Here is a 27054-nt window from a genome sequence, read left to right as displayed (position 1 = left end):
GCACATTCCCTTGTCTCTGCAGTCTAAGGAAAAAAATGGCCTTCTCTACTCCATATGGTTTGTACAAATTTTTCACACCTCCTTTTGGCTTGTTCGGAGCCCCAGCCACTTTCCAACAGCTCATGAACCAGGTGCTACGTCCACAAGGTGAATATGCTGCCACCGAATTTGAATCATCCACAGTGACACCTGGGCAGAGCTTGATTAAATCATTTCAGATTTAATCTACTATAATCTTAGAATATTTAATCAACAAAAACGAATTAAAAGAATTTAGATGCCTAAATTATGACTAAAACTAAATGACGATTTGCTGTCATTGGCTGGACATTATACACCTAAACAACAAAACTTACTTAACTCTTCTAATGTCTATGTATATATTTGAGGCTTTATGTATATTTTTGATCATGTGTGGATTTGCAGAAAATCCTAAATAAATTTGAAGTTGTGTATCCGAATCTTGTTTTTTTTAATCTCATTAGAGATGCTGCACAATCATTCTAACCTGGAAAAAGAAAGTTAAAAGAAATGATTAAAAGATGACATTCATACCTAATGACCAGGGTATATAAACTATATAAAAATATCACAGAAATACAGAATTCCCTGAATTTTGGGGGTGAATAAAGTTTATCTGATTTTAACCAAACCTAAAAAGTGAGAGGCACCGTGAAACAAACCTAAGATATACATACCTTGGCTGCAGAGTTGGACACACCGTGGGTTACACTGCGTATGAGACCACCCACATTGCCATGTTTGAAGAGTTCAGTCATGCCCTCAGAGACGTCATTTAGGAGGCCCATGGGGTTCCCCAGGAAGTCCACAGACCCAAGTATCTGAGCCGCTTGACTGATGAGCTCCTACATAAAGACAACACTGCACTGTAAGGCTCTGACACAAGCTACACTGTCTACCACAGCACATGACATAGTTGTCTATGTGATAACATATAGTGGATTTAAAAACATTTTTTTATAAACACTTTAACAGCTTAGAATTGTTGCAGTTTTAATTTTTTATATATTTTTTGTTGTTCTACTAAATTCTTCTAAATGAAATCTCTGTTGACATGTAGTACTGTGCAAAATTCCTGAGCCCACCACATTTCTTTATAGTTTGCTATGAAAATGGGATATAATAGCTGCAGCCTTTCATTGAAAGATATATGTGTATATATATATATATATATATATATATATATATATATATATACACATATATATATATAAAAATGCAGTATATAAGGCAAGAACAGAAGTTGTACAATTTCACAAAGCTTGAAAGTCTATATTTGGTATTTTTCAACACAGCCTGAACTGTCTTAGGCAGCTTGGGATGGGAATAAGAATTGATAAGAATGTAGTTATTCCATTATCATTATTACTTATCGATTCTCATTTGCTACATTTTGAGAGTCACCACTGAGACATTACATTAATGCAAATTAATTACATGCTGTGGGTCAAATGTTTGTCCATGTTGGAGGGATTTACCTTCTTTGTTGCTATCAGCGTTGGGATCATTACTCAAAAAAGTATTACACAGAACACTTTTCTTAAAAGTAATGCAGGATAATACTTTGCTACACTATTCATTACAATACTACTGCATTTATCTGTAAAATGACCTAAAACATATTGCCTCATAATTACCATTTCATATAAACCTGAAGTTACAGTTCCACACAACAACACAAATCCCTGTTTACCATTGTTCAACTGTTCTATTTATGGTGGTGTAGATCAGCTGATAGGCTGTGGTGATGGTTGCAGTAGGAATTGTCCATCATCTAGTAGATCTTCAGAGGGTACTTCACGTGGTCTTGGTAACCGGCTATGGAGGGTCCAAGTTTCCAGCTTTGCCATAATCCTATCTTTCAGGTCAGCACCTCTCACACTCAACACTCCTTCTTCCTTCATACTTGGGGTTTGGTACCAAATGTCAGATGGGGGTTATGATATCTCCCCTCTGACCTGTCGTCCTTGGTGTGGCATTTTTGTTGTACCTCGTCAGTCTCTTACAGTGAGAGCAGTTACCTTCTTCTGAATGTTGGAACACTGAGCTACTAGTTGTTTTGCCATCAAACTGGATGCTGGATATCGAAGATTCCATAGGTCCCTCATCATGTTCATGTGACCACTTCCACTGGAGTTACTTGTATAGTAGTGTTCCAACAGTGTCCTATTCTCATCTCTTGTCTACTTGCACCTTCTTGCTCCAGAAGCTCACTTCTCATCAGTGTGTCCTGGTTCCTCAACACCTGACGCGGGACATTATTAATCTGGGCGACGTCTGAGCCGGTATGGCTTCAGTCTCTCGCTCATATCAGAGGTAGGATTGGTTAGCATGGGAGTTCTAGCCTAGGGACCCTTACTTGATACAGACATTCTTACCACTATGCTAAGCACGCGCGCGCACACACACACACACACACACACACACACACACACACACACACACACACACACACACACACACACACACACACACACACACACACACACACACACACACACACACACACGTATATAAAGCCTGTTACCTCTCTAAAGTGCTTAAGGATGTCATTGATGATGATCTCCTGTGTTTCATAGGGATGCACTCTTGTGAATGGGTACATGTTGATGACTGCATCTTCAAAGCGAACTAGAGGAAAGCCCAGGGTACCTTTCAGGGCCTAAAATGACCAAAAAAAAGGAAAAGAAAAACAAATCATGTAATAATATGAGGCAGTAGCATGGCAGCTCTCAGATACTTGAATTGTTTTATGCCACAAATGCAGAGTGCCTGCAAAGTCAGGCTTTAACCACATTAGAATAGAATAGAATAATCCTTTAATTGTCCCACAAGGGGAAATTTGGGTGTAACTGCAGCAAGAAAGACACATATACAAACAAACAGTACACATGACAAAGAACAGAAACATGCACAATTTTTACATATTTACATGAAGGACAATGGTTACCAAGAGTACTGTACCGTTATTAAATTAAATAATTAAATACAGATAAGAGGCAAACACTGTTTATAGTGTGAATCGGTTGATAAAATAGTGCAAGTTACAGCGCTGATGTAAACATCTATGTTTGTTGGGAGTGGTGGTCTGAAACAAAAGGCAGCCTCAGGGGCCCACGGACAGCCTGATACAAAACAGCTTGGTAAAAAAATATGTTGCCGTCCATCTCTCCCTAGTAACAACTATATGGGAAGTAATGTGTTTTTTACGATAAATCTCCCATTTGGACGTTGGTTAGTCAGTGGCTTGGCTGCTTGGATTGCCAGGTGTACCTGTGTAGTGCTTTAGCTAGCAGCTGTCTGACTTCACCTCGGCTAACTGTCAATGATCTGGACCTTTTAACAACGTTTGGGTTTTTGGCGCCATTTGGTACTATTTTAACAGATTTATCTAATCAGCAGATATGCACAGGTGTGTGTGTGTGTGTGTGTGTGCATGTGTTGCATCAAGCAGTTTATAGATGCCCCTTGGTAAATGAGCTACCAACTGTTAGCTGATAACGTAGCACTCCATATCGAGCTCCAGATGTACTCTCCAGGCTCCAAAACCCAATATGGTGACAGCTTTAAAATAAATTAATTAATAATCGGCAAAGTCACAATTTTATGGTGTGAAAACCAGCTGATCACACATAACATTATAAGTATTTAAGTATTTAATGTAAGAAATGAAAAGCACTGATCTCCTGTGACAGAATACGATGTTCTGGTTGGAAACCTTGTGTCCTAGTATTCATGTGGATATCTCCCACCTAAATATTGCTGCTGTTGGCAGCACGAGTGAGAGCTACACAGAACTGGTGCCTGTCTACTGTTATATCAATCCTTTAAGATTTCATCTGCCCTACAAAGACGTTTTCAACTTTAAACAATTAATTTAGCTTTATTATTTATAAAGATCCAAGCTACTCCAATTTTTATACTTGGTTAGGTTAATTAAATTGTATTTACATGTAAACAGCATATTAAGGAAAAGAAGAAAATATTCTCAAAATGCTGAGCAACTGCTTTAAGAAAATAAAACTTTTGAGTGGTTATGTCTACCATTAAGCTTTGGTTTTTGGACATGTTGCTCTCTATCAAAGGCACCGCCACTTTGCATTATCAGAATGATTTCAAGCTTGGTTATAAAAAAAGATCAGTGTCTGGTTACCTTGAGTTCAGCAGGCAGCTTGTGAGAGGTGAAGACACTCAGTTTGACCTGAGGAAGGCTGATCTTCAAATTCTCAAAGTAGTACCGTTTGTGAGGTCCAGTGTCCTCGTTGGGCTTGTCACGGAGGTTTTCATCCAACTTCTCCAGCTCTGGATAAGGATAAAAATGATCAGTTTTGCGGTGAGCCTCTTACCACTATTAACAATGATGCTGAAACAAAGACCCACCAGCATCTGTCTGTCCATATCCAACGAAACTGAGCAGCTTGAGCAGCAACTTCTCCTCAATTATGACAGTGAAGTGACGAGCTGTCACCATCAGGTGCTGCGTATATATCATGGTTACATCTTTAGTCACAAGATTCTGGTACAACAAAGCTATATGTTTTCTAAAAAAAAATATCAAGATTAAGTTAAAAAATATACTTTATGACAGTTTCATCAGTTTACTTTTCTACAGTCCCCAGTGATCACCTGTGATGGAGCACTGTGTGGTACTCACCTTGTAGAGGTCAGTAAGCATGAGGCTGCTAGGAACCTTGACTGAATTGACTTGCATCGCTGGGCCACTGTCACTTACACTGCTCTCACTGGAACTGGGAGTCACACACAGCATGACAGGATGAGTGGTACCCAAGAGCTGATTATCCACCTGATAACCACAATGTGACAGAAAGAGTATTTATAGAGTTAGCGAAACATTTACTACATAAACAAGTTCATGAGGAAAGCATTCACAGCACAGTGTCAGACTGAATACTTATGTACATATTATATTTTTATTTTCAGATTTTAATTTACAAGAATTTCAAGAAAACTTTTTCCCTTTGTCATTATAAGGTATGTGTGTAAAAATGTGAAATTAAAAAAATAAATAAATCCATTTTGGAATAATATGACAACATCTGGAAAAGGTTAAATGTTGTGAATACTTTCCAGATGCACTTATCAGACTCACAAGTACAGCAAGTTAAATAATTATTTGTAAATTTGCTCACTTACAATACAAAGATGTGAAATCTCTCATTTTTATGGCAGCTTAATTTTGATTTAAAAACATATTTCATAAAAAGTTACGAATTGATTTGTATGTCATTGAGTGAATTAAGTATTTGATGCCTAAGCTAAAATGACTTAGAAACCACAAACACAGCAATAAGATGTTTCTTGTAGGATTTTGGCTGGGGGGGGTCAAAATCCTACAAGAAACATCTTATTAAACATCTAACGGCACCAAGAAACCTAAAGGAATTAGTGTTTCTGTGGAGATGGGGGATCTCCACAGAAACACTAATTCCTTTAGGTTTCTTGGTGCCGTTTGGCAACTTGAAGCTTTAGCTCCCTCCATACATTTTCTCTAGTACTGAGGTCTGGAGACTGGCTCCATGATGTTAATGTGCTTGTTATCTGGCTGTTCCTTTGTTAGGTTATGTTGTTGGTATGTTTTGGATAACCGTCATGCTGGAAGACCCATCATGACCCATCGTCAGCCCTCTGGCCGAGGGAAAGAGGTTCTCATCCAAGATTTTACTGTACACGATCCCATACATTGGCCGCTCAATACAACAAAGTCACCCTGTACCCTTAGCAGAGAAACAACTCCAAAGCATCCACGTCTGTGCTTGACTGTTATTTATATGAAGTGTTTTTCTGGATTTTTGGTTTATATTCTGTCTCTCCAATAAAATTAAACTACCACAAAATTTAGAGACTTTTCTTTTGTTTGTAAGTGAACTTACAAATTCAGAGGGGGATCAAACAATTTTCCTTCTTAACTTTCAGCATGTATACCACATGAATGTAAAATGAAGCATCTTTTGCATTCATTTATCTATATTATCAACCGCTCTATTTGAATTCAAGGTCATGTGGGGCTTGTGCCTATGAATGTATGTGTTAGATAGAAAGCACGGAAGCATAGAAAAAAGTGCCTGTATGAATGGCTGAATGAGGCAAGTTGTATAAAATCCTCTGAGTGCTCAGGTAGAGTAGAAAAGCAGTATATAAGAATCAGTCCATTTCCCATTTACTCCACATGGAAAGGCCCTAGTCTGGACTCTAACCCAGGACTTTCTTACTGTGAGGCAATGATGCTAACCACTGTATCATTCTGCCACCCATTTAAGCTGAAAGTACACATTTCAATAAAATCTTGGTTGCTTAATTGAAGTCATTTATGCATCTTTTAATAACATGAATTCAAATTTAAGTGATTTATGGCTCAGCTGCAGGGCAGAAGTGGAGCAGTGGGTTCAGGGTGTGGTGTCAGGGGAGGCATGAGACCTGACTGCAGAGCGGTGTCCTGTACTAGAGAGAGGAAGCTGGAAAACTGTTTTACTCTAGGGTTTTATGTAAGCTGGGTTTTATGTATTACGAAGGTGGTTTAATTCCTACTGTAAACCAGTATGTTGCCATGGTAATTTTTGCTTCCTCCCAGACTATCATACACCACAGAGGCTACAACTAAGAGAAAAAAAAAACAGATTAGTGAAACCTTGTGTTAACGTTGATAGCCAGCTTTGTGTGAAACTTATCCTGACTGTCAGTGTTGGGTAAGTGAGTCCAGATAATGGAAAGCTACCCTGAGCATGTGAAACAGTTCGTTTAAAGTAGCTCTGGAATAAACCTCACACTGCGTGGTCCTCCAATGCGTTTATTAAGTACTGTAAATATTTCCAAATGTGCAGTAAGCTCACCTGTATATTGTGGATGCTCAGCTCCAACACTTCATTGGCAGCAGTGCGAGTAAAGTGGACATCTATACCAGACAGCGTAGTAAAAACAAGCTCCTCAGGAACCTTGTTGACCAGAGACAGCCCTAGCCCCTCCTCCAAGTTCACCAACACCTGGGTATAATTACAGAGAAGAAGTGTATGATTCCTAGATGAACCATTTTAAGGTTTTCTAGAAAGCCTATTCTAACCAAGACCAGTGCAACAATGTAAAAAATTCTAGAAAATAATAAGATAATATTCATCCACACATTCACCATCTTTCTCTTATTCAGGGCAGAGTTGTAGGGCTAGGAAGAGAGAAGGCAAGACAACCCTCTCCCCACCCCATCCAGCATAACCAGGAGAACATTGAGGGATTCCCAGACACGCCAAGAGATGTAATTTCTCCAGCAGATCCAGGGGCTTTCTCCTGGTGTGACATGCTTGGAACATTTCACCCATTTCATCTTTGCCAGATTACTGAGCCACCTCAACTGGCTCCTTTCGATGTCGAGGAACGGGGGCTCTTCTCTAAGACTCTCTCAAATGACTATCTCCTCATCCTATCTCTAAGGAAGAGAGACCAGAGAGCATCACTGTAGCCATGGTCTCTTGCTCCCTTCTCCCATCAATCATGAACAAGACCCTGAGATACTTAAGCTCCTTCACATGACGCAGCAGCTCACGTGGAGGACTCCACCCTATTCCAGCTAAGGGCCATGGCCTCAAATTTGGAGGTGCTAATACTCAGTTTTTTTTTGTTTTTTGTTTTTTTTTTTTCTTTTGCCTGTCCCGTTTGGCTCTTTTGCCATCAGAATTATTGTCTAAAGGCAAAGAAAGATGCCCAACAGATTTACTTTACCAAATTGACCATCCCAGCCTTGCCGTAATGGTCCATTTGATTCACCTTTTATTGTTTATTTTATTTTCACTTGCTGAATACGGGACAGACTTGACTGGGGGAAAGAAGGGGAGAAAGAAAGAGGGAAAGAGAAACAGCTCAGAAGAGGGAAGGGGGACTCATTGTTGGTACGTCACACTCTGCTGTGCTCCTATCCAGTACCATGGAACAGATTTTTCAAGGGAGGCTGTGGAGAGTGATCCCCCAGTAGTTTAAGCACAGCCTCCAGTCTTCGTTCTTAAAGATGAAGAGCTGGGAGAACATATTCACTTTTTTAAACTGTGAGAATATCTGAATCCCCAAATTGAGAAGTATATATACACTACAAATAAACACTTGAAGTGAAAGATTTTTGTTATAGCATAATAGATGCATTTCAAATGATTTTACCTCCAGCTCCTGCTCAGCCTCTCTCTTCTTCACGTCATCTTTGCCCCGATCCTGTTCTGTACTAGGTGAGCTCCTCATCATTCTCCTCTGATTGAAGTCACTGATCTGCAAAAAATGCAGTTTAAACCAAAATCAATACTGAGGAGGTTCACAGATATGAAATTCAGATATTTTCACAAGTATTTTTGGATCATTAGAGTGATAAATATCTGGTACATCATAAAAGAAGCAGTTACCAGATTTATAGTGTGTGAACAAAAAAGAAAAACCAAAGAGACTGTATATCAGATTTGGAACATCTGGAGTCAGGTCAAATATAAATGACTGAAGTAAAGACTGGAAAGCAAAAACAACTGTATTATGGAATTGCAATTTTTTTTCAACATCAAATGTGTTACTCTACCATCCCACCTTCAGTAAAAAAAAACAAAAAACACATGCTCAGATGGGTTAAAATCATTCAAGAACATTCAATTCTTTGTCTTAAGGCACGCTCACACAGGAAGTGATTTGCCTGTCGTGCATCATTTTGTTGCTCACAGTTGTTCGCTACCAGTGTTTTTAGGAATGTTAGTCAGAGGTTTCTAACTTGTTTTGTGTTGCATGCTCTGGCCCCTGGAATACATTGACAAGTCTCTAGGGTGGAAACATGAGTGAGTTGGTAGTGTACCCAAGGCTTCTGATTCACACAATTACTGGGGGGTGTCCTATTGACCATAGCATATTCAGGAGCAGGATAATGAGTCAAGACCTGCTCCCAATAACATGATCCCAAAAAGTTGATTCTGTTCATCCAGACATCTCGTTTTCAGTGGGAGAAACCTTTCGTCACTCATTCAAGTGACTTCTTCAGTCTCAGCTGACTGCAGATTTCCCCAACCTTATAAACAGTACATTTGCATAATGACTGAAACAAGCACCACTTGTGAAAAATGGGCTGTGAGGTCAGTTTCTTGATCATTATTGCGCATGAACAACCACTGGTCACTGACCACTGATCATTGGCCAATGACTAATGATCAATGTCCATGAGTACCACAGAGAGTTCACAGAGAGTTGGGGAATGGCTGCAATCACAGCACTGCAAGATGGTGACAGATGTACCCTTAGGACCCCTCCTCGATTCAGAGATGGTCTTTCCCTTTTCATGTAAATGGCCTCTTTGACTCCCCACTCAAACCAGCGTTCCTCCCTGTCCAGGATGTGTACACCCTTATCACTGAAAGAGTGTCCACTGTGGTGAAGACAACTTAACTCTTTTGAGTGTTGTGCCATCTGCTTCGCCAGAGGTTGTTTGGTTTCCCCGATGTATAAATTCTGGCAATTCTCCCGGCACTTAACAGTGTACAGTATACTACTCTGTTTGTGTCGGGGGACACGTCCTCCACGTCTGCAATGTTGCCGTTTCTGTGGCTGTGATCAGTTCCACTAGAGGGATTTGTTTCTGTGTCACAGCAAAGTTCAACCCTTTTGTTTTTCTCTGCTTGGATGAGTTGTCTGTTAGACATATTTTTCACCCACTTGTCCCCTTCGGTGTGGCATCCTTCTCTCTTCTGGCCGCATTGTAAGTCTCTGTTGGATCCGCTCCTCTTTCGCAAGTGGTGCTAGTTTTACTCATTGTGCAAATTTACTGTTTATAAGGCTGTGGAAACCTGCAGTCAGCTGAGACAGAAGAAGACACTTGGATGATTGACGAAACCTCCGGATGAACAGCATCAACTTTTTGGAATTTTCTTGCCTGGATGACTGAGCATTCATTAAGTCAATATCATGATGTTATAACAGTATGTTAAAGACGCAAAAAAAAAGCATACATACCAAGTTGCTTGAGAAGAGAGTACTGCACCTAATCTACAGGGTAGGCGAGTTTGCCATGTAGGGAGGAAAAGATTGATAACTCCCTGGTACGTTGTGGTTTCTAGTAAACCAGGTAAAACAACAATAAACTACAACAAACAAGCAGGTTAAACTATTGGTATGACCTTTTAAGATGAACAAAAGCTGTCAGAACGCATTTTCTTAGTTATTATTTTGAAGAGCCTGTTAGGTGAAACTGTTTGTAATTGCTGTGTTTTTTTATTTGTCTAAACCAGGGGTCAGCAACCTTTAAGACCCAAAGAGCCATTTGGCCCCAGTTTCCACGGAAAAGAAAACACTGGGAGCCGCAAATACTTTTTCACATCTAAAATGAAGATAACACTGCATACATTGTTTTTTTTACCTTTATGCTTTGTATGAACAGCTATAAAGTGTTGCTTATGAAATTCACGAAGTGCTACAAAGAAAATAAAATTTAATTCATGTAATGAACACATTTTGAACACTTAAAAAAATTACAAAAAAGAATGACATCCAGCTGAAGGTCTCTTTTAAATGAATTAAAAGGCTGAACTTAAATTATCCATGTAGCAAACAAAAACTGAGCTGTCATTCTTATATCACCTTTGGGCTTGCTCTGAATTTTAAAAATAATTGGAAAAAAGCAACCTATCCCCACAAGCTTGTGGGGATAGGTTGATTGGATAATCCAAATTGTCACTAGGTGTGAATGTGTGAATGAATGTGAGTGCGAATGGTTGTCTGTCCCTGTGTGTTGGCCCTGTGACAGACTGGTGACCTGTCCAGGGCAGGGCTCGCAATATCGCTAGCCCGACGTCCCGGAGCTAGCGATTTTTCCAGTCGGGCTACCAAAATCTATCTCTGCCCTGCCCGTCGGGCTATTGTAGGAAGGAAAAATATATGTCAATGCTTTTGCATTCTTTCAGAAATGTAGCTGGGTAATTATGTCATTGGCATCGGTGAGCCACTGTCAATATGTGACATATTGAAATCGCGTTTGAATTTGCGCTTGTTTTTTTGCTTTCACTTTGCAATCGTGCGAACTGTGTATAGAGAGCGACAGCACTGATCTGTGAGTGATGATAATTTGTGCACCAATTCCTCTGACATCGTCTTATCAATCGTTAGCTTACTATGCAAACATGACAAGTGAAATCTCCCGCAGCAAGCTTAAACATGTGAGAGGTTGATCGCGCAGAGAATCGCTGAGCGTTATGTGAGTGCGTGTGTAAAAGCAGCAGGATATATATTTTAGTTCTGCTGAGCCAAATAAGACAGGTCAGGGTGAAGAAGTGACAGCCAAAGAAAAGCTTACCACAAGCAGCTTTATGGTTTCATGGACAAAAGAATTTCTGTGGCTGCAATATGACGAGCTATATAACCAGGGGTGCACATAAGTGGTCCGCAGGTGCGCATTCGCTGTCAAAAAAAAAAAAAAAAACGCGCACAAGATATGAACTTGCAACGCGTGTTTGCATACATAAGATTTTCTGGAGGAGGACAGACATTTGTTTAAAACTCTTAAAGATGTCGAAGAAGCTCCTTTAAGCAATTACTTTGGTGTTCCTCTACCTCCAAAGAAATGTCAGAAGGAGTCCGAACCACAAAAGAAGCACGTATTCTCGGAAAAGTGGTTGCAGGAGGTGAGCTGGCTTCAAACAAATGATGAACGCACAGAGATGTGGTGTGGAATGTGCCGTGAAAATCCCACTCTAGCGGACAAAAACAGTGCTTTTTATATGGACGCAAACGCGCGTTGCAACTCCTTATCTGGTGCGCGTCTTTTATTTTGACAGCGAATGCGCACATGCGGACCACTTATGTGCACCCGTGTAAATAACATAATGTTCTGCCGGGTGTGTTGTTGGTTTTCTCTCGATTTCTGAGTCGACAAGCGCCTTTGTTACTGGGACCAGTCATTTTAAGAAAGGCCCCCATTAGAACCCATGAGAAATGCAAGAAATGCATTATTGCTCAGTCTGCAATATCTTTCCCAGAACAAACACCAATTGCAAATAACATACTAAAAATAAACCTGAAAAATCTGTTTAGAACAGCGTACTATGTTGCAAAGAGTGAACTACCACTGGCAAAATTTAGCAGTCTTTGCAAACTTCAAAAAGCAAATGGCCTAGATCTTGGTTCCACTTGTCTCTTACCCGTGACTTCAGTGGAAATTTCAAATTCAGGATCTGGCACAGACTGATTCATGTCCTACACAGTTCTTACAAGTTCATAGAAATTTCTGTTCAATTAGAACCAAGTATTTGAGTTGATGATTGTAATTTTTATACAATGTTGTAATTTGTTTTTCAACAATTTTTTGATTAATGTTTTGTTTCCTTTACAATATTATACTTTAATGTATAATATTGTAAAGGAAACAAAACATCAATCAAAAAATTGCTCTCTTTTTTATTCGGGCTACTTACATTTATTTTGGGCTACCAAAAACTGAAGAGTCCCTGCCCGAAGGGCTACCAGGAATTTTGAAATTTTGAGAACCCTGCAGGGTGTACCCCGCCTCTCGCTGGGATAGGCTCCAGCGCCCCCCGCGACCCTGAAAAGGATAAGCGGAAGCGAATGGATGAATAGATGGATGGAAAAAAGCACTATGCTGCTAAAAAATGGTTAATGTGTATGGCGGGGCGTGGCCTGCAATGCCTCTGCAGAAGAGGTGGACGCACCTGAGTATCATCCGCAATGACGCCTTGCCACCTTAAAGTCTGTGCTCTCTCTGCTGTTGTGTTATGTGTTGGGCTCTGTGCTGGAAAGCTAAAGCCAGCTGCATGTGTACAGCAACCGTGTGTGAAAAGTGGTCAATAAAGAGATGCTAAAAAGCATGTTCATGCAAACATTGTTGGGTCTGCCGTGGTATGTTTACAATGGGGCTTTTGCTCCTGAACCTCTGCGGACAGCGTCTGCAAATCGGGGCTGTATGAAGTCACTTTCATCTTTACGCAAGACTGTAAGCTGTCATCTGTGAGGCGCGAGCGGTTTTTGTTTTTAACATAGTGGGGAATAGCTGCTCAAATACGTATGTGGATCCAAAGTCCGAATTTAGGCATACTGGCAGGCCTCGTCAGAAGTAAATGCAAATAAATCTGCCCAGGCATCATTAAATGTTCTATTTTCTTCAGATATTTTTCTTTTCTTACATTTCTCCATACTTGGCCTACCTGGGGTTGAAAGTCCCGAGTCACACTCGCGGAAGCCGGGAGTGTGACTCTTATTTTGAGCAACGAAAAATAATAAAATATCATTTTATATTTTTTCAAGATCACCATGGTAAATGGCCTGTATTTGTATAGCGCTTTACTTAGTCCCTAAGGACCCCAAAGCGCTTTACACTACATTCAGTCATCCACCCACACATTGGTGATGGCAAGCTACATTGTAGCCGCAGCTGCCCTGGGGCGCACTGACAGAGGCGAGACACTGCCGGACACTGGCGCCACCAGGCCCTCTGACCACTACCAGTAGGCAACGGGTGAAGTGTCTTGCCCAAGAACACAACAACCGAGACTGTCCAGGTCGGGGCTCGAACTGGCAACCTTCCGATTACAAGACGAACTGCAAACTCTATACACAGTATAAAGACTAAAGAGCCGCAGGTTGCCGACCCCTGGTCTAAACAATTCTTTACGAGCAGCTTTTTGTCATTTCTTTAGACTTTCCTGTTTTGGGTTTTTCACCTGTAAGACACGTGTGGGTCCATCTGGCAGCACCTGGACCGACAGAACCCCAGAACCCGGCCTCATCTTCTGGTTGATGAACTGCTGCTCAAGACTAGGCTCCAGAAGTCCAGAATCTGGTCCCAGAACCACCTCTGCTCCATCATACAGACCCGCAACCCCACCTTTCACCTGGAGAGTACCAGTCACCGAATAGTGTAAAACTGAAGAAAGTCATGAAAGGAAAAACACAAGCACAATAATAAGCTAAGCTGGTGGTGCACCTACCTGTACTACCAGTCGAGGCAGGCCACAGGTCAGCATGCCTGAGCTGAAGTACCATGTCTGGGTGGTGCTGCGTCGTGAGTCTGGCCTCCTCAGCATTAGTGGCTCAAAACTGGGAGAGGTAAAGAAATACCTCTTACACCCAGAGTTCATCTCAGCTTACGGTCTGGGGTCATTAAATTACTGAAAATTACTCCTGAGAGAGAATTCTTAAACTGCAGAGAACAAACCTGTTGTCACTAACAGCTGCAAGTCCAGCGATGTCCAGTACAAGAGAGGAGTCCAGTGGGCGTGGCTGAGCTGGTTTGCTCTGTGGTGGAGATGAACCTTCATGACAAAGCATGCCAGTCCCAGTCATCCTCCACAGCTGGGAACGCTTTCCTGGTTCCTGCACAATATTCCATGTAAACAGAATGATTAGAATTTTCTATAATTTTCCTTTTTCCTCTCTCCTCTCTCCTCTCTCACACACACACACACACACACACACACACACACACACACACACACACACACACACACACACACACACACACACACACACACACACACACACACACACACACACACACACACACACACACACACACACACACACACACACACACACACACAGGAAAAGATAATGGCAACAGGTTTTCTGATCAGCCTGACACGTGCATAAAACTTGAGTTGATGGCAAGTTTTGCTGCTGGGTTGCTGCTTATTCACAGTAGTGGAGAGCTAGCCTGCACACAGATGAATGCGTTAACACAATTCCAGGTAGTATTTAAAGTGTGATATTAGCAATGTGACCATTTTTAAAAGAGGGCACCTATGACTGGAGATTCAAGCCATTGCACGGTTGTATAAGGACCGGTCAATCTAAGTCGCTACACTCACCAATAGACAAGTGCTAGTGACTGAAAGAATTAGATCTTGGATGTTAGATGAGCTTTCTCCAAAGGGTGGCTGGCCCTCGTTAAAGCCAGGGGGAGAAGCTTAGCAATTCGGGAGGGGTTCCAAGTAGAGCTGCTACATCTATTGATAGATTTAAATTTATCACAAGCAATGTGATGGAGGAGACTTGTACGTATTTCTTGAGAGGCCATTAGTCTTATGTTGTGGGAATGTGGATCTACGTCATATTGTAGCTCTTGTCTTTTTCTATTGCATTCATTTTGAGACATTTTGAGTTTATATGGCTGCTAACCTGGCCAGGTCTCCCTTGAAAAAGAGATTTTATCTCAGTGAGACTTTAAGGTTAAATAAAGGTAATAACTAATAAATAAATCAATTACTATCTTAAATGACTTGTAAATCAGTGCATTCTGTTTTACATTTTACAATGTATAACCTAACAAATATACTACCTTCTTCCTCAGGATGACCCTCTGAGTCTTAGTGTCCACATCTAGAACCAGTTCAGCACAGCTCACCAAACACTTCTTCCCAACAAGTCGTCTCTCGACAATCCTGCAGATACAAAATTAACCTTTGAACTTTAAAAAAAAGGAAAACAAAGAAAATGATGTCCTTTTTAATTCCTTCAGCCATACTGTGAGAAAGTGTGCGTGGCTGCGATGTAGATGAAGTTCTCATAGTAGAGTTTGTTGTATTCTCGGAAGAAGTTCATGTCAGCTGTGACCTCAGAAGATCCAGCTCCCTTCACAGTGAGTATGAGGCATGGGGGCAATGTAGGCTCATCACATGCGTAGTCTAGCACTGCGCCTGGCTTCACCTCAGTGTGCAGCTGCATGTCAACTACACCATGCTGCCAGAATCGAATAGGCACCTGCAACAATTAAAACAAAGGAGTTTATTCTAACAATTTACCTCATGCTCCATTTGTCTTTCATTTTTACTGAAGACGTGTAACAGATAATAAAGCCAACCCAGACACTTTTGCATGTGAAGGACACAAAAAGATAAGAAATAACAAATAACCAGACCATAACTGCTATGGATCTCAAAAAAAGATTCTGAATTCCTCTCAGAACAACACCCCCCAAGTTGCAAATTAATAATAAGACCCTTTGTCTCTGGTATACTATCCATTACAGGAGGTAGAGCAGGTCGTTTAACACAAAGCACATCAAAGTATCCTTGGGCAAGTTACTGAACCCTTGGTTTACCTAATGTGTGAGAGTGTGCATGAACGTTAGACAAAAGCACTTGTTGTCCAGTGTTTTGAGTACAGGCGTTGTTTATCTGACTAACACAGTAGCACCTGACAGTTAGGACCAACCTCAGAGGTGTTGTCAATGCGGAAAGGAGGAGGCAGCTGGTCAGTGTCAGTAAAGGAGATCTGGTAGGTGGCTCCCTTGAGGGTGATCTCTGTCCGTAGGAAGAAACAATTCCCCAGTGTGTCCCTTTTTAAAATAAGATACAAATAAAATCAAATAAATACATAAAATATTGTGAAATGTGTTTCTGTTTGTCTGTCTGTAACACCTGCTCCCCAGTATCCTTCTCTGTCTCAATCACCCTCTCATGTCCTCCTTCACTACATTTGTGAATCATCTCTGAGGTTTCCTCCTGCCTGGCAGCTCCATCTTCAAACTCTTTGTCTTATGTATCCACCATCTCTCAGTTGCCCATGTGCAAACCATCTCTCTAACTTGCACTCAGCTCTACACACCACCCTTGTTCTTGAAAATTGATACCAGCGCATTTCTTTCAATTTCCAAGATTGTGTTAAACAATCTGAGTAAAACATCCACTGTCCTTTTTTCCGAGACATCTTCCTACCTGTGCAGGTATTTACACGAACCACTTTTCTACTCTTCATAGCCAAACTCACTTTTTCATTAAAAATCCTCTTCATTATTCACTAACTATTCCCCATCCCTCCTCCCGTAGATGTCTTTCTGAAAGTGCTGTAACTAAGTTTAAGAATATAATCCACCCACTGTTATCATCTTCAATGCCCTGTACCAACACAGAGCAGAGCAGCTACCTGAACACTACTCCAACAGAGGTGGATAGTAATTTTGCATCCTCACTACGTATGACTCTGGATACTGTAACTCCTCTGGAATATAGAGCCTCAAATCAGAAGTACCTGACTCCGTGGTATAATTCTCAAACACATAGCCTAAAGCAGATGACTCATAAGCTTGAGAGGAAATGGCGTGTCACAAATTTAGAAAATCATCATTTAGCCTGGAGAAATAGTGTGTTGCTTTATAAAAATAAATAAATAAACAAAATTAAATTTTAAAAAGCGTCCCCCCGTTAAGCTACAACATCTTTCTATTCTTCACTGATTGAAGAAAATAAGAACAACCCCAGGTTTCTCTTCAGCACTGTAGCCAGGCTGACAAAAAGTCAGAGCTCTGTTGAGCCAACCATCCCTTTAACGTTAACTAGTAATGACTTCATGAACTTCTTCACAAATAAAATGTTAACCATTAGAGAAAAAATTACTCATAATCATCTCACAGATGTAATATTATCTACAGCTACTTTTAGTACCATTGATATTAATTTAGACTCTTTTCTCCAATTGATCTTTCTGAGTTAGCATCAGTAATTACTTCCTCCAAACCATCAATGTGTCTTTTAGACCCCACAAAACTACTACTTCCTACAAAACTGCTAAAAGATGTCCTGCCATTAATTAACCATGGGTTCCTCAGTTTCAGCCAATGTGGCAACTTGTACATGGAAGAATGGAAAAACAGGGCTTTGTTATCCTACCCTGGTCATTGTCATTGTCTCAGGTATGTGGATGACACCTGGGTGAAAATCAGATCTCAAGATTTAAGAGATTTTATCCATAAAATATTCTCTCAGATTATTAGAGAAACAAAATTCATGAGAATTTTTTTTACAGCCAGTAACAAGATTGCTTTCAATGCAACATTCGATACCCCTCATCAAGTGACAGATGGAGCTGTTTATCATGAATTTGTCTGCCATGACCTGACCTAATCAAGTCATAGCAGACACAGATAAGAGAGGGACATGGAAATCAAATAATCCAGACTATACATATGCATAGCAATTCCACAGTAGTATATCATTCCAGCTTTTGAATTTTTTGTTTAGAGGCCACGCTACACATAAATAGAAATGGCACATTCTTTAAATAACTGCATGTGAATTTCATCAAGCTGGCTGCTGAGTGGGGAAACGTGCTCCTAGAGGGACTTTGGCATCACGGAAAGACAACATGGACATTTGCTAAAAGATTAATGTGTCTTCATACAGTAGGTAGCTCACCTCATATTTACATGAAAAGACTTGGGTTTGTTAACCTCAAAACCTCCTGACCATGTGCAATTGGGGATGTCCATGAAGCGCACACATAGCAGTTGGTCATAATCATTTCGTGGCCAGTGAAAGACAACGCTGGAGCCTGGCAGGGTGGAGATGTAACCATCCGGGTTGGCCGTACCCTAGGACACACATGAATATTTGTTGTTATGGGAATACTGGTTCCCTGGAATCACTTTATTACTTTATTTATCTTTAATTATTTACTTAGTTACCAACCAGCAAAGCAAAAAGAAGCACTGTTTTAGTCTTTGGGCCTGAAAAGTAAAAGTCCAGAGTGACAGGGATGTCAAGGCTGAACCTGGTTGGTTTGTTTGTTTGGTTTGTTTATGTAGGGACAGGATATGGACAGTTTTTTTTCCTGTTTGCGTATCGTATCTTTGCAGGTCAGAGTAAAGAAGTAGACAGGGAATGATAGAGAGGAGTATGAAACAAAGATCACTCTAAGCTGCCACTACTCTAAAACACCTGTGCAAAATAAATAAAAAATAAAATAAGTATTATCCAGAGTTTCTTTCACCTTTCCTCTTGCAAATTCTCTCTGAGCAAAGGCCAGTTTGTGTGTAGATCGGTTGTCCAGCAGGTAGCGTGGGGCAAAGGTTACGATGTGTGTGTCTCTATAGCGTCCTTTTCCTTTGCGCACACTGATACCTGTGTTAGTGAGACAGGGAACAGTTAATGAACTGACATTATATTTTGGGGTAGTGAGAAGAGAGTGCTGTAACAGGCGACATTTAGGAACAGGAGAAAGATCCTTGTTGCACAGAACTATAGAATCAGGGCAAAAGGCCACTATTTACAAGGCACAAAATAACTCAAAACTGATCAAAAAAATGAGGGAGAATACTAAGAAAATAATTAGAGAAAAAATATTAACTCATCTAAAATGTAACCATGAATTTGTTGCATCAGTACTGACAGCAAATCATCCAGAGAGGTCACGAACACACTATGATAAAATCTGCCGGACATCATTCAATCATTCAGCTCACACCGATTGTGAATAGACCAACTTGCCTATGTTGTAAATGAGGCCAGGCCTGTTTCCATGTTGGATCACTTTGACTGCTCTGACTCCACTTCCTCCATCCAGGGAGAAGCCTTGACACCAGCCAGGAATTCCATCTGGATGGATCCCTTTACCAATCCGCATTGTACACCTGGGATCATTATAGATGGGGAAATAAATAGAAAGTAAGGATGAAGGAATCAAATTCTATACCTGCTGGGTAGAACTTGAGGCTTACTGTGGAATCCCTGTTGTTTATGGCACACACTTACATGGCAGGCTGTTCCTTGTCGGTGTAGCAGAAGAGTAACGGGCTGAGGCTACGGGCCAGCTCGTGCTCCTCAAACTGGCCTGCTGCATCAGTCTTGGTATTGTCCTGACGGAAAATTAATGGCAGACCTGAGGGATAAAACCGGCTTTAGAGAACAGAAGCTTCCGGGAAAATGTTTGCTTTTAATAATCAGAGTAACTATTGCGTTCAGAAAACATTACCAGTCTTGTTGATAAGCCAGTAGGGGGCAGAAATCAAGATTTTTAATGCTCCTTGTGCTCGTAAAATGATGCGAATGGTGAGACAAAGAAGACGTTTGTTGGTGTCATACAGCCGCATGCGCACTACATAGTTCTGAGTTCCCGGAGGAATCAGCAGCTCTTTACACACAGGGAAGTTCTCCAGCAGGACTCCTAAAGAACGATGCACATCATCAACATGGAGACTGAGAATACAAGTTTATGACATAAACACCAGCTGATGTTTGGCTAATGCTCACCCAGCTCCATGTTCTGTGAGGTGTCAGCAGCATGGAGCACAGCCTCTTTTCCCGGCTTCAATGAGCCTTTAATGGACATTCCTTTAATGTAGTAGCTGATGTCACAGGGCAGCAAATTGGCCAGCACCATGGTAGGCAGAAGGTAGATCGTGTGCCCTGGCTGTCGATAGATTTGCTTTGTACTGCCAGAAACGTATTTGTTGGCAGGCTGCTGGTCTGGGTAGTTCTCCTTTTTTATGACCACGCAAAACCTGCAAGACAGGAAGAAACATTAAGAATGGTATTGAGCGCAGGCGAGACAAGAAGAAAGAGCAAAAACATCTGACCAGATCTACCTGAAGTTGAGCTTGAGGCTGTCATCAAAGTCTGCTGACTGACACTCCCTCTTACTGCTGCTGATCTCTCCAGGCCGCTCCACCGTGGTCCAGTGGATAGGAACCTTACAGAAGAACAAGCCCAGGCCTTTAGGCCGAGACTGCAGCCGCCAGGAGGTCAAGTGGAGGGGGACTGCCAAGGCCTGGCCAGGCAGAATTGGAGGCAACACTACTGGTTCTGTCAAAACACACGCACACACAAATAGAAGGATTTGACAGAAGACAAGAAAATAACATAGAATAACCCAAACTACATACAATAAAACATAATTAAAAATAGGATAAATCAGTGGTTGATTGGATAGTTGATAAAATAAATGACCCTACAGTAGATGGGAAATTGAGCAGCGTCTTACTGTCAGGCGCGGAGGGGCTATCCAGTCTGACCTCCATAGGAACATCCAGTTGGTTCTTGACCATGAGGGCAGAGCGGACTGTGACCACCTTCCTGGCACTGCCCTCCATTGTGATGGAGAAGACCACTCTCACAGGAGGCAGGGCAGAGAACTGAGGAGCCATTAAGTATGAGGTGTATTATTAGCAACAGTCACGTCAAAGTCGTCCATCTCTTCACACTCAGAGTCTCTTAACTTCTGAGAACAGCTTAGAACCTTTGTAATTACTTTGACAAATGCAGCGAAGTTTGTCTTCAGCTTCTTTGTCCTTTTAACTCCAATGAACTTCATTTTTTTTTATTTGTAGTATTAGATCATAATCAACAATATACAAGGTACATTATACTAGATCATCCTTTGTCATGTATTATACTGGGCTGCTATTTGTTGCCAGTCATTTGAAAACTGTGAAAAACCTGACTAGACTAAAGACTGACAGAGCTGTTCACAGTCTGATTTCCTGCTGCGTAACAAGCATTACGCTGTTACTGTAGCTTTAGAGTCTCTTCAAAATGCTTGCCTTCTCTGCTGTTCACTAATCTGGAAACAAGATGTGGCATACTTACGTAAACGTGTGGGTGGATAATGTTGGTCCTGCTGATAGGGCTGCCGACCTGTGGGAAAGTAAAGGAGCAAAAAATATTTAAGATGAGAAAAAAAGGAACAACAAAAAAACATCCAACCCTAGAAGGCAGAAAACCTTAGCATTACTAATATGAATTCTGTTTTTGAGTTGCGCTCACAGTGTTGGAAGAGCTGCTCCTGTCTGGAGCTGCATAACGAAAGAAAATGCCCACTTTGTCCACAGACACCGGCTTCACTTGCTCCCATCCACATACACGAACCAGCAGCTGGTGCAGTTTCAGCTCATGAGTGTGTCTGTATTGAAAAAGGCAGTGATACACAGTAAGGGTGCGTAGCTCTATAGAGATGAACCATCTAAAAATATGAGCTGCATCGTGTTGGAGCTCATTTACCTCAACCAAATTGCTATTCACCCTGTTAATGTACTGATAATTTTCTTTTGATTAAAAAGGCAAATGTGAAATGCTTTACACTAACCAAATATCATTCAGATTCTTCTTGCATATCATCATTTGAGCAAAGTAGACAGCTTCTTAACAACATCTTAATTTCAGACAGCTGCTTATTAATAGCACAGTTAAGCTGCTGTGTTATCACAAATAATCAAACCGGGAGGAATAAAGATTAAGACAGTCAACAGAGTCACTGGATGCAACGTGAAGCCGAGCAGTACCGATGACGGAGTTTCTCATGGGCTTCAAACTCAAAGGGAATCTCCTCCCCAGGCAGCACCTCTCTCCACTGGCTCACATTGTGGCTGTCATCAGATCCTGAACTGTGGACATCAGAAATGGAGTCTGCACTACTGCTGTGGGAGAGTGCTACCCTGTGGGAAACATGTAAAGAGCTTCAGGTACTTGTCTATTCTTTGTGGCTGAGGCAATTCTTTGCTGTGTAAATTCATGCTTCATTAGATACAAATTAAACCCAAACGGAGAAAGTTGTGGTGTTAGCAAACTGATGCACTCAGCATTAACAGAACTGTCAGAGTACAGTCAGTGTTCACTTGTTGGCAGTTTATTTCTATGAAACATGGTGTTTCTGCAGATTGTATGCATTAAGATCGTTATGGTTACACCTACCTGGTGGGTGTTGTAGTCATAGTGGCAAACCACATAGTACATCCAGTATGGTTGCGTAGAGCATAGGGGACAAAGGGCTGCCTCTTCTTAGACAACTTGACATCTGACAGAAACAGAATTAAAAACAGAGTTTGTGTATATACATATACACAGACAGATAGAAAGATAGATATTCAGATGGGTTACTGGAACAAGAAGGTCTAAGTGGATGACGGATGAGAATAGGGAGCAGAAAGGATAACAATAAAATTAAATATATATAAATAAAACACATAGAACTAATAATGGTTCATCCTAATACCAACTGCAGTATTATTTTGAATCCCTCAGTAATGTTTGTAGCGCTGCTGAGCAGATAGAGCTAGACTTAAATGGGTTTATTTTTTGGTTAAGAACTCTAAATGCAGACATTTAGACACATTTTTTCCATTCCAAGTCATTTCTATTTTTTTGTATGCATGTTGTTTGTATGGTTGAGTACTATAACAGTATTAACAATTAATGATCAACGGCCAAAAGGAGTGATGTGTGCAAGCAAGAGAGTTTTACATCCAGAACAGGTTTTAGCAGTTCATCCACAACCAGAGACTGAAATGCACCAAGTATTGCATTTCACTTGGTATCAAAAAACTTAACAATACTCACTTAGAAGCTGGAAACATCACATTTTTTATTTAAAAGCTTTAGGTAACAGACATGAGGAGAAATGAGAGTGAGAGAGAATGAACAGATGGAGCGGCTCTGCTGTAAGTCGGCTTCTTGGTTATTCTTGTCTGTAGTTTGGCATTTTTAATACTGATATCAGACATAATTTATAGAGTACGATCATTTTGGTGCTAGTCAGAATCTGACTGAGCCTAGTATAATAAGGGAACACACAACAAACTGTGATGCAGTGATAAGAAGATTCAAACCCATCGGCCAGCTTTGCAAAATTTGCATGTTCTGTGTTGTTTGGTTACGACAGCTTTTCCCCACAGTCCAAAGACACTGTGTTGGGTTAACTGGTGACTCTGAATTGCCTGCAGCTGCGAATGTGATTCTGCCTGTCAGTGTTAGCTCTGTAATAGACCGGGGACCTGTCCAAGGTGCACCCTGCCTCTTGCCCTATGACTGGGATAGGCTCAAGTAGTTAAGAAAACGAATGGACAGATCAATGGATGAAGTGAGGCTATCCAACAGAAGTCATTTTGTTCTCACTTCTAAACAACTTGTGGCAATTTTGAGCAAAAACAGTTTGGGTTTAGTAGCTAAAATAGATTCCCAGCACGAAGCAGGTGCCAGTGAAATCATGGCGATGCTGACATCAGGTCAGCTACAATTCAGCTTCACAGGTTTAGTACAAGTACTAACGCGAATTGCAAGTACTGAAATAAAGAGACTACTCAGAAGAACAAAAGGTCTGCAGAGCTTAGGAAAAAGCTGGCTTTGTGTACCAGTGGAAACACATGGGGTATGTGGTTCCTAAAAGAGACAGGCATGCAAAACAAGAACCTCACCAGCACTCCAATAGTTAAAAAAAAATCCCTAACTGTGGTACTGATGCTACTGAGGAAGCTGAGTGGGTGGCTTAATCTGAACTGTACCTCTGGAATGAATCTGCTGCTCGAGGCAAGTCAAGCTGGCTGTGCTCCTAGTTCTAAGGTGAGCAAGAGGCGCACCTGATAGTAGAGACAGATAGTTGAAACAGAGACACATGCAGAGGGAACACACAAGAGGGTTAGTGTTATCCTTCAAACAAGAACACCAGCAATGCACTGAAAATCATCTCTCGACCAACACCCAGCTTCTAAACTAGGATAACAGGCGGGCTTCTGTTTTCTTACCCTGGCAACAATCTTACATAGTACTGTCTGAGCTGACAATACAAATAAAAACGGTTCAAAGAACACAATGTAACTGTTCATTCAGCTTTACAAAGTTACAAGACTGGAGATGTCATGCAGCTTGTCGTGCAGTGTTAGCATTGTACTGATAATGACACCTGAGTGCTGATGACACCTGAAACGGCCACTTTACCATTCAGGTGATTTTCAGGCGATTTCAGGTTTTTGGATTTTCTCTTTTACGCATTAAAAAAAAAAAGCTCTAGAGTCCATTAGGTGTTACCGATTTGCTGTAACTTACTTTGCCCAAAGCTGGGTGGATCAACTGAAGAGCCTATCCAGGGCATAGGGGGCGACGTCTGGGGGGGCTGGTCCTCCTCATTACAGTAGTCAGCTATCCAGGAGCTCTTGGTGGTGGTGTATTGTTCTGAAAAGGCCAGACATACACATGAGCCACAGGTCTGCCATGTGGGACAATTTTAACAATGTAACTGGAAACACTGTGTGAAAGTCCCTCCTTACTTACCCAGCAGGACAGACGTGATGTTGATGTCCAGTCTCTGCTTGGCTCGAATCCCCATCTTAAGACGTGGAGGATGGAGACGACCGGCGGCCTGCTGCTGCCACGAAAGGATGCAGGGCCAGGGCTCAATAAAGGGCTCCCAGCCTGGCACGCAGACAGAGATCAACTTAGCAAAACACTGTGCAGTATGCAGTATCATGGTAGTATTAATTTCTTATTATTTTTTAGAGCTAAATACTGCCTGAACTGAAGCTCCTATTTCTGCTTATCTAGCATTATGTCAAAGTTTATAGCAACTCTTGGCTCTCTATATTCTTCTGTTATACCTTTCTACTATAAGGTTGGACTGTCTGTGGAAGTCGCTTCTCTCATCTCGGGAACAATGTTAAAGTCAAGCCCTTGCTCCTCGATAAATGGATGATTGGGTGAATGAATGTTTTTCTCTCATTTACACAATATAATTCACAAATCCGGGTTTTGCATTCAGAGCATTCTGTTGTCAGTAACGTGCCCATTTTAAAGAGCTGCTTAAAACAAGCAGCCAGAAGGAATCTGAGTTTCTCAGATCAGAGAGGAGGATGAGCTTTGATGGTTGTAGCTCTATACCTTTAGAACTCCACCCTAATGGACTCTTGGGTCCTCCACTAGGCCTCAGTCCCCCCCTGTGAGCAAAGTGTGCAGTGACAAGAGAAGAGGCCTGGCCTGCCTACAGGGGCTGCACTTGACATGACTCACTTTGTTGATCGTGGTGCACATGATTCTGTTATACAAACCTGCTGACAACATGAAAATGAAGAGCCGTTGTTTTTCTAATGGCTGTAAAATAAGTAAACACGAGTTTCACACTAGGGCTGCCACGATTAGTCGACTAGTCACGATTATGTCGATTATCAAAATCGTCGACGACTGATTTAATAGTCGACGCGTCGTTTGAAGCTTTGTAAGGTCACAAAAGACGCAGGAATAAGTAGTGGGATTTAAGAGCGTAATAACGGACTGAAACAGAAGATGGCAGCACTGCATGTACAAGGATGCCAGCTGCCGTTAAACCCCGAAGAAGAAGAAGCAGCTCTGTCCCAGAATTCATAGCGCAGCCCAGCTCAGTTTCCAACAATGGTGGCAGCTAGTTAGTTTTAATATTACTCTTATTATACTTTCTGGGTCACAAAATAAACGTTTAACATATTTTCAGGCGAGAATGTAGCTGTATAAACCTCAAGTATCTGTTCAGTTTATCAAGACACCACATATTTTCAAAAGCGCTCCGACGTTTTCGGAGACGTCTGTTACCCACTAGCTTGATAGCTAGCTGGCGGCAAGGCTCTGTCTGAGATTGAGAGATAGATTCTCTCAATCTATCTAGAGAGAGATCGATTGAGGTCACCTTGTTCTGAACTCTGTTGTGAAACATCCTAATACATTTTACAATGCCATTAAAACTCTTGTCAAACTCTGAAAATAACAGTCTACTGAGACACTACTTTTGATTAATCTGCATAAACATAAAAACACAGATGTAGGAAACAAAGAATGTTCACCATATTGTGTAAACATGCAGTAAGTAAATCCTATTACCTGACAGCTCTCTGTTGTAGTAGTCTCCAGACAGAGTGAAGCTAGCGTTGCCTTCATGGATGGAACCAATGCGCTGCAGCACGTAAAGTCCTTTAATGACAAAGACTCTGAGATCAGGCTGAGAAACAGGTGGATGCTGTTCATTGGATTTAGTGAAGGTGCTTACCTGTTTCATCTTATGCTTAAGGTCTAAAATTTCTAATACTAAAGTATTTTCTCCAATAACATAAAAGAAGCGCTTTCAATTTTGTTGTCCAACATTATTTGGAACACAAGCAGCCCATGTTAGTGGGCACGAGAACAGTAACTTCTAAGTGAATCTAATAAATGGCTTTGCTCAGCAGCAGTTGCTGAGGTAAGATTAAAATGTGCCACTTGAGCTTAAACTACTGGATGCTGACTAATCAATTTTAAATGTCTTTGGTAACAACCATTATTTAGAGAGACTTACTGGAAAAGGTTAGTTCTGCCAGCGGAATGTCACAGTCCAGGCAGTCATCGATGAAACAGATGCAGATGCTATCAGCCTTCACCTCCACTCCTGACAAAGGAGCCGAGTGGCTGCTGGTCCCAGAGCTAGCCCTGGCTCGATGATGACCTGCTATATTCTCAGCATTCTCCAGCAGCCATGTTGCAGCTTGATCCAGCTGACCTGATGGACAAATAATTGGATTTTTAG

General features: G+C 41.2%; 1 protein-coding gene across 5 annotated transcripts in view; it reads right to left on the bottom strand.

The window, feature by feature from the left end:
* vps13d (vacuolar protein sorting 13 homolog D) overlaps positions 1-27054 on the bottom strand; it is a 72847-nt gene that overhangs the window by 7060 nt on the left and 38733 nt on the right. For 4 of the 5 annotated variants that reach the window (XM_014410380.4, XM_014410378.4, XM_014410381.4 and 1 more), the window contains exons 36-65: positions 26827-27027; positions 26376-26465; positions 24804-24944; positions 24579-24704; positions 24038-24112; positions 22452-22554; positions 22043-22195; positions 21528-21663; positions 21351-21398; positions 20746-20896; positions 20351-20567; positions 20016-20266; positions 19738-19929; positions 19518-19644; positions 19254-19396; positions 18757-18887; positions 18183-18358; positions 16204-16327; positions 15515-15750; positions 15329-15431; positions 14207-14364; positions 13980-14088; positions 13713-13883; positions 8179-8283; positions 6870-7019; positions 4676-4825; positions 4402-4498; positions 4175-4323; positions 2549-2683; positions 699-866 (exon numbers count right to left, since the gene is read on the bottom strand). In XM_014410380.4, coding sequence (XP_014265866.1) covers positions 699-866; positions 2549-2683; positions 4175-4323; positions 4402-4498; positions 4676-4825; positions 6870-7019; positions 8179-8283; positions 13713-13883; positions 13980-14088; positions 14207-14364; positions 15329-15431; positions 15515-15750; positions 16204-16327; positions 18183-18358; positions 18757-18887; positions 19254-19396; positions 19518-19644; positions 19738-19929; positions 20016-20266; positions 20351-20567; positions 20746-20896; positions 21351-21398; positions 21528-21663; positions 22043-22195; positions 22452-22554; positions 24038-24112; positions 24579-24704; positions 24804-24944; positions 26376-26465; positions 26827-27027 — 4316 coding nt within the window. The remainder of the gene's footprint in view (positions 1-698; positions 867-2548; positions 2684-4174; positions 4324-4401; positions 4499-4675; positions 4826-6869; positions 7020-8178; positions 8284-13712; positions 13884-13979; positions 14089-14206; positions 14365-15328; positions 15432-15514; positions 15751-16203; positions 16328-18182; positions 18359-18756; positions 18888-19253; positions 19397-19517; positions 19645-19737; positions 19930-20015; positions 20267-20350; positions 20568-20745; positions 20897-21350; positions 21399-21527; positions 21664-22042; positions 22196-22451; positions 22555-24037; positions 24113-24578; positions 24705-24803; positions 24945-26375; positions 26466-26826; positions 27028-27054) is intronic. The other variant, XM_014410382.4, reaches the window with a different exon arrangement.

This window comes from Maylandia zebra, linkage group LG20 (genome assembly GCF_041146795.1).
Source record: "Maylandia zebra isolate NMK-2024a linkage group LG20, Mzebra_GT3a, whole genome shotgun sequence".
Classification (NCBI taxonomy): domain Eukaryota; kingdom Metazoa; phylum Chordata; class Actinopteri; order Cichliformes; family Cichlidae; genus Maylandia; species Maylandia zebra.
This window is presented reverse-complemented; position numbering and strand designations above follow the sequence as displayed.